At 43.0% G+C, this 8,407-nt stretch overlaps 1 protein-coding gene across 1 annotated transcript; it reads left to right on the top strand.

Moving 5' to 3' along the window:
- Positions 1–2,550: 2,550 nt before the first annotated feature.
- On the top strand, positions 2,551–7,939 carry LOC310800622 (immunoglobulin superfamily member 3-like). The gene is made up of 5 exons (XM_083663252.1): positions 2,551–2,631; positions 6,213–6,358; positions 6,853–6,894; positions 7,373–7,537; positions 7,629–7,939. Exons 1-5 carry the CDS (start codon positions 2,617–2,619, stop codon positions 7,936–7,938), a joined length of 678 nt encoding a protein of 225 aa, XP_083519378.1. The 5' UTR covers positions 2,551–2,616; the 3' UTR covers position 7,939.
- The last annotated feature ends 468 nt before the right edge of the window (positions 7,940–8,407 follow it).

Raw genomic sequence — 8,407 nt, 5'->3', positions numbered from 1 at the left:
TAGATTTTTTTTTTTTTTAATTTTCGTGTTGATGTGCATATCTTTTCTTATCTGCATTTTTTTAATTCTCACTTTTTAAGCAGTGCAGCCCCTTCTCTGTGTGATTTCGCTCATGTGCACGTGGAGGTCAGTAGTTGACCATGGCTAATTCATCTAGTGTAAAAAAAAAGGATGTAAAGTGATGTCACTGAACTGGTAATCTCGCTGGCCAGCCTCCTTTCCCTTCCGTCCGAGGAGTCTGGTGCCGCAGAAACAGGCAACTGGGATAAACCCTCCCCTGCTCTACAGCTGCTCTCCCATTGGAGCGACTGTTTCGGTGGCAGCCGGATGTCCGCTCCCGGCTTATTACAAAGTCTGTCATTGGCTCCGACCATGTCAATCACAATGGTAACTAGCTAGCAAGCTAACGACAGAAACCTACCTACACGCTAGCTCATTGCTACACGCTGAAAATGATAAGTTGTATTGTTGGAAACTATTTTCCAAGGGCACTGCCACTAAGTGCCGCCCATCGAGAGGAGGCTGGCCAGCGAGACTACTCAACTGGAAATTATGTCATAGAAATTGCTCGTATGTGATGTCATCAGGTAAGTCCTGATGATGTCATACATTGTGACATCATTATTGATCATCATTTTGATCTCATTACACTAATGATGTCATTGGCACTGATGATGTTATAGGCATTTGACATCATCAGTGATGTCACTCGACCATTTGGGGTTTTCATCGGTGATGTCACTCGACCATTTGGGGTTTTTGGTTAACTCGAGCAATTGTGACATCACTGATGATGCCATAGACATTGTGACATTATTGTGACGTCAGCAGACTTGAAACCCTGGTATTGCCGCTTGCTGCTATATTTACACTTTGTTATAGTAATTATTGTTGGTCTTATCCTGCACTTTATTTTATTGCCATTTTTATTTTTATTTTTTTATTATTATATTATTTTTCAAATTATTCTCATCATCATTTCATGGAAAATTCAATGTAAACTGATAATTAACCGGGACTGTAAATTCATGTTACTTCACTGCCCATTAATATTGAACTCGGCTTCTAAATTTAATGTAGATTCAATGTAAACTCATATTTAACTCAGACTGTACATTCATGGAAACTCATGCCTATTTAATGCCTATTTTGCTCAGACTGTAAATTTCATGTAAATAAACACAAATTCATATATAGTCAGAACACTCCATCACTCATGTACGTATTGTATATAATTAATTTGATTGCACTTGCAACGTTGTGATTGTCTTTAGTTACCTTTCATTTCTTAGGGTGTTTTTTTATTTTTCTTTCCTTATATTTCAAGGTCAGTATTGAGAATTTGACTGTCAATTTCTCCTAAATGTAACCGTGAAAATGCCTAATTTCATGACAGTGTATACCCAGGGGTGTAGTGTACACAACTGTCAGTCATGGTGTGGGATTATGGAGTTATACGATTGTACAGTACTTAGAAAGTCGGAATAAACACATTTTTCAAGTTCAGTATTGAGACTTTGTCAATTTCTCCAAAATGGAACTGTGAAAATGGCTAATTTCATGAGAGTGTATACCCAGGGGGGTAGTGTACACACAACTGTCAGTCATGGTGTGGGATTATGGAGTTATGCGATTGTACAGTACTTAGAAAGTCGGAAAAAACACTAAATCTGTGTGGTCTAGACTGGAGTCTAATCGTGCTTTTATTTTGAAAAACCAGTCCCGGAAATGCCTGTTTTTCCCACCTTGTTGAGAGCATCAACATGATAGTACCAAGCGAAACTCCTGCTACGATCGTTCAATAAGGTTGGACTTTTGTGACATATTCAACAGTCATTCAATACGCTGTTTGTTGTAATGTCGATCTAGTATGGTAAAGTAAATGTGAGAAAGGATCGCTGAATTGTGACACTCGACTTTTTAGCCCGCTCCGAACACCGGTGAAGCAGCAGTACCGTTACAGCACGAATAGACGCGCATCAAAAGGCAAGTGGCGGCTGGCTTGACTGTGGTTTCGCAAACGATGGCTCAGTTGACTGCAGTTCTCCAAGCTAGTAGCCAGCTTAGACAAGCTAATGACCAGCCGATCCAATAGCTGATCCAGTGGGTTGCCAGCCCCTCCAAGCTAGTAGCTAGCCTAGACAAGCTAATGACCAGCCGATCCAATGGGTTGCTAGCCTCTCCAAGCTAATGACCAGCCGATCCAATAGCTGATTCAGTGGGTTGCCAGCCTCTCCAAGCTAGTAGCTAGCCTCTCCAAGCTAATGACCAGCCGGTCCAATAGCCGATCCAGTGGATTGCTTGGTAAGACAAATCAATAGTCGGCTTCTCATTTCTCACTGACGGTCTCTCAGTTGCCGGTGCTGACAGATCATTGGCCAGATCCATAGCTGGCTTCGGCAAAGATATAGCCTCCGACGGCTTCTCAGTAGTCTTAATTTTGTCCCTTATGCTGCCCCATAGTAATACGCCTAGTAGCGTCCACACTGCCGGAAATCTAAAATAAGAAGAAGAAGACAGCGCGTCATGTGACCGTTCCATTGTGTGCACACACACTTTCCCCACAGAGACAGACACAGAGCCGCTCAGCGGCATCTACAGACATACAGAGAAGATATGGGACAGATAGTAGTAAGTAGAGTGCAAACTGCGGAGTAAAATGAGGTTTCCAGTATTCCCGTCAGCAACACATGAGCTTAACGTTGCTATGATGACGTTACAGCAGGCTTTTAACTTTAATATCGTTAGCCAATAGCTAACATTAGCAGCTCAAACTTAACGTTGCGGTTGCCAGTGAGCTAACAAGCTAATTATAGTCCGGGAGCCATGGGGTTGAACCTCGCTTCGTTGGATAAAGTTTTTTTCTCTGCTGATTCTTGTAGTTTGGGGGTACCTATTCAAAATACAGGAGGGTGCCCGGTGAATACCCTTGAGCATTTTCAGATATTTACCCCTTAATTGCCAAAATTCCAGAAAAATAGGGATTTCTGGGATTTCATGCAAAATACTCAAATCAAATGCATCTGATTTGTTTTCTCCAATGTCTATTCATAAAGGAGGTCATGTACAATGTATTTCATTCCACATTACATAATATTAACCCTTTTAAGCCATGCCAGCAAAACAAACTGTTTATGACTATAGGGGTCGTGCTGGATGAGAACATCCATTGAGCCTTTGCTCATTAGCATGTAGAGATTCAGAGTAGATGATACACACTGGGAGGTGTGAAGGGCAGATTTTGCTGCTGATGGTCTGATGGTGTAGTTAAGCCTATATGGGTATTGTGCATCCTACCCTGAAACATGCACAGAACATTGTGCATGGCAAACCAGGCACTCCACAGTTGCACTTATTGGAGTTAAAAGGGTTTTAGCCACACCTGTATCATCCAAAATGTAGTCTGGGACAAGTTTGCAATCTTCCAGTAGAGTGGGTGGGCTCAGTGACCTGTTGCATGTTTTTTTTCCGTCCAAATGCCTCAGTGTTCAATGCTAGTGGCAGATTTACATTGATATTTCAATATATTGCTTGAAAGTGGGCCCTCTTAACATTCTCAATGAATGCTTCATTCGCTGGCGGTAGAGCAGCTAAGTTTGGAGCGGACATGTGTCCTTTCCCATTCTTTTCCTCCCAGACAAGTAGCCTTGTGTGTGACATGTCTGTGCTCTCCTTTATACCAGAACAGGCTGAGATGAAGGCAGTGGCTTGTGTGTGACATGTCTGTGCTCTCCTTTATACCAGAACAGGCTGAGATGAAGGCAGTGGCTTGGTCGGGGACCTGCTGGAACGGTGCATCCACATTGCTAATGGCAGATAGTTCGTACAGTTTTGAGGACTTTGATGACAGAGCCTTTTCCCAACCCATAGTAAGACGCTACAGTGTCACATCCCAATATGGCATGGACTGGTAAAAGGTGCTTCACAATTTGTGAATGCTTGGCCAATGTTGACTTGATGTCCACTATTGCCCTTTCCTTGTGGGGCGATTCAATAATGTGTGGTGTATCCAGTCCTTCCTGATGGTAATGGTGAAGGAGTAGGATGAACACATCTGTGTCATCAGAAACCACTGAGATTTGATGGGCTTCTCCAGCACACCTCAGGACCTTTTGGACAATGATGGTGTCAGTTTCTTCCTGTTGATTTTCTATATCATATTGGCTCCTTCTTTCTTCCAACCTGATCTCAATGGAGCATGGCTCCTCCCCTGTCACATGGCTCCTCCCCTGTCACATGGCTCCTCCCCTGTCACATGGCTCCTCCCTGTCACCACCAACTTGTGTTTGCTTGTCCTCTGTAGATGGAAAAGCTGATCCTTCCTGGGTCAGTTCCTCACATAAGAGCTAAGAGATGGTGTTTCTAGGTGAGCCCTGTCTCTGTGACATCTCGGGTGATGGACTTGATACAGTTCTGTAATCAGAGTAGCTGCCGAAGAGGAGGTACACATCACTGTCTGATAGGTATGAATTCAGCCGTGTCTTATCATTTTTGATGAAATCGGCTATGGTGCCATCAGCTGGCCAGTGGATGTCCAAAGAAGGGCTGATCCATCAATGACACTGGCATTCCTCCTGGAGATTTTGACTTGGAATGACTTCTTCAGTGTAGACTTTACAAATTTGCATTCCGTCCTCGTCCTCCCTAGACAACAGTGTGATTACCCTTGAATCGATGGCATTTAGGTCATAAATTGTGGAGTTGTCAAATTGGATTGATTTGGTTGTTGTCATTGTCTTTACTTTGTTTGAGATGGTGTTGTAAAATCCCTCTGACCAGGTCCTCTCAAAATCTTCTAACATTGCCTCCCCAATCATTACGGCACTGTCACTGGTGGGGTGATCTTGATGTTCACGATGCTTTTGCCCCTGGATGTTCGTTGGGATCCAATGGATGGAGGCAGGTTTCCAGTTTCTGACAAAGTCCAGCCCTGTCCATGACTTTGGCATCTGCTTTAACCCATGGCTTTAGCCTCCTCCTTGTGATAGAGATGAACTTTTCTAGTATCTGTCTCATCATCTTCCATATGCTTCATGTCTGACTCAATCTTGCAGCATATGTGGTGGCTCAGGGCCCAGATCTTCACTGCCTCTGGCTTCATGGTTATTCCAATGATCCCTCCATCACTGTGGCCGTACCTCACGAAAGTAGTTATGAACTGGTTGATCCACAGGCCATTCCATATTCCACTAATGTGTCACATCACATGCTGCCCCTGGAGAAAATTCCTTTGTGGATTTTTTATTTGATTATATATACCGTAAATTCCGGACTATAAGGCGCACCGGTGTATAAGCCGCACCTTCAAAGTTGACTATTTTTTTCTTATATAAGCCGCACCGGACTATAAGCCGCGGGTGTTTTAATGTTTTTTTTAATTTTTTTTATTGTGTTTTAATGTTTAATTACCATATGTAATGCTCCCATTTATTAACATTTCAACAAAACAACATAACACAACACCACCTGTGTTGTTATTTACAGTGCACACAGTGTCATACAGTGTGGTGAAAAGAGGGCAAGAGAGGAAATTAAAACAGAAGTGGCTTTATAGTTAGAAAGAGTGCTAAAAAAGAGAGTTTTTTTTTTTTTTTTTTTGAAAAAATCCATAGATAAGCCGCACCGTTATATAAGCCGCAGGGGCCAAAAAAGGCCAAAAAACGGGAAAAAAGGTGCGGCTTATAGTCCGGAATTTACGGTATATATATATATATATATATTTTTTTTAATAATAATCGATTTTTGATATTTGTTAATCGATGCAGAATCGTGCACGTCCGCATCGCGATGCATCTTATAATCGATTATTTTTGACACCCCTATAATCTACTTATATTATCTGATAGTCTGGCTCTGATTCATTTAATTTGACAGTTATTGAGAGTTGATTTGAGTTGATCTGTGGACCAGTGATGTCATTTGTGCATGAATGGCATCGCTGTCCCACAACTTAACCCAAATCAGCTCTCAGTAACTGTCAAACTAAATGAAGCCCTGCAAAACCGTTTACAGCTTTTGGATATGTGTGAGATCAGATCATGTGCAAAATAAATCAGCATTGTTTTTGTGGCTTAAGAAATCTTCACTTTAACTTGCAGAAATCTGCAGAGAGCCTGTCTTCATTTCTAATGGGACATACCTTTTCCTGCTTGTTGGTCTTTCTGATCACATCCACTGTTTTCTGCTACTAACTTTGTTTGAATCTTCTTCAGCTGATGATCCACCCTGACCCGTCCAGGCGGCCTTCGACCTCTGACCTCCTCAAACATCCGGTCCTCCTGACCGCTGCCAGGATGAGTGCAGACCAGCTCAGAGTGGAGCTGAAAGCTGCCAAGTTCGAGATCTCCCTGCTCCAGAAGTAAGTTACACAACGCCAACGGCACAAACTACACCTGTAGACACTCTCTTTAGTCTGAATTTTGTAATGGCACTTTGATGTACAAATACAGGAAAATTACACTTTTGTACAAGTTTTGACATAGAAAATTCACTAACCATGTGAAAAGGTCAGTTTTCATTTCATTGTGACTTTAAACAGGACATGAAACATTTCACCTCAGATAAGACAGGACACTACTTTCAACTCTGAAATTGACCTAGATTTGATAGAAAGATGAACAACATTTCACCTTTTCGCCAACTAGTGCGCTGCTTGATGACATCATAGGTTGGAGTACCGTAGAGAAAGCAGTGTGGAAAGGCCTAGTTAGTAGCATGGACTTTGTTACTATGCAAGTTGTCTCCGCTCAAATGTTGCCACAAGGAATTCCTATACATTTATTGTTCTTTTTGAATCAAGTGAAATGGATTTCATGGAAACTGACCCCCACTCCCTTGCTGTCTTTTCCCCAGGGAAGTCAGTGCAGACAAGTCTGAGATCTCCCTGCTCCAGAAGTAAGTTACACAACGCCAACGGCACAAACTACACCTGTAGACACTCTCTTTAGTCTGAATTTTGTAATGGCACTTTGATGTACAAATACAGGAAAATTACACTTTTGTACAAGTTTTGACATAGAAAATTCACTAACCATGTGAAAAGGTCAGTTTTCATTTCATTGTGACTTTAAAGAGGAGATGAAACATTTGACCAGAGGACTAGTTCATTTGCATTTCACCTCAGATAAGACAGGACACTACTTTCAACTCTGAAATTGACCTAGATTTGATAGAAAGATGAACAACATTTCACCTTTTCGCTAACTAGTGCGCTGCTTGATGACATCATAGAGGCCATTTACACCTGTTTACTACCTGATCTCACACATATCCAAAACCGTTTACAGCTTTTGGATATGTGTGAGATCAGATCATGTGCAAAATAAATCAGCATTGTTTTTGTGGCTTAAGAAATCTTCACTTTAACTTGCAGAAATCTGCAGAGAGCCTGCCTTCATTTCCACCCTGACCCGTCCAGGCGGCCTTCGACCTCTGACCTCCTCAAACATCCGGTCCTCCTGACCGCTGCCAGGATGAGAGAAGACCAGCTCAGAGTGGAGCTGAAAGCTGCCAAGTTCGAGAACTCCCTGCTCCAGAAGTAAGTTACACAACGCCAACGGCACAAACTATAGACTATAAGCTTTATAGACCCCCCAAATTTGAGACTATAAGCTGCTAACGCTGAACAGGGCGGAGAGCAGCGACTCGGGGACCTACTACTGCCTGGTGGAGGACTGGCTGAGCGAACCGGACGGCACCTGGTGCAGGCTGGCCCGGGAGTCTTCAGGGTTCACTCATGTTGTGGTCCGACAGCCAGAGGGGCTACAGGTGCAGTCGGTGGTGTGCTCCAACGACTCCCTCTTCTACTTTGTCTTCTTCTACCCCTTCCCTATCTTCGGCATCCTCCTCATCACCGTGCTGCTGGTGTGCTACAAGAACCACGGCGACAGCAAGAGGCAGGATGTCAAGAGCGACGCCCCCGTGCTGTGGATGACTTAAAGAGCCTCACTTCAGCTACTCACCCACCTGACTGGACCCACCTGCACCCTGGCTCTGTAGACTAGGAAGGGCCCACCCCCACCCCTCTGCCCTGAACAACACCATGCCAGGGAGGGGATCTGGACCTTACAGTAGGCCTACCTGTCTTATCACTGCTGTGTTGAATTTGTCAATCAATAAATTGATCAGTTTAGATATTTCCAACCCTGGTGGCTGCCTGTTTTATGTTAACAACAGCTTGTGTATTACAAGTATTGTAAGTATTGTAAGTTTTGTACGCATACTTGCATAATTGAGTGTGTCTGAATGCATTGTTTGGAAGTCCCTGTTCATGGTGTATGTATTGTTGATGTTTTTTTTCTATGTCTTAAATGGCTTATGCTCTGCCGACCATCGTTTTTTGTTGCTGTTGTTTTTCTTACAAATGAGGACCACAATGGAAACAAGTCCCGGACATTATTGTGTGTAA

The sequence above is a fragment of the Poromitra crassiceps genome (genome assembly GCF_964638095.1).
Source record: "Poromitra crassiceps genome assembly, chromosome: 30".
Taxonomy (NCBI): Eukaryota; Metazoa; Chordata; class Actinopteri; order Beryciformes; family Melamphaidae; genus Poromitra; species Poromitra crassiceps.
Note: the sequence above shows the minus strand (reverse complement) of the source record. Positions and strands in the feature narration are given on the sequence as shown.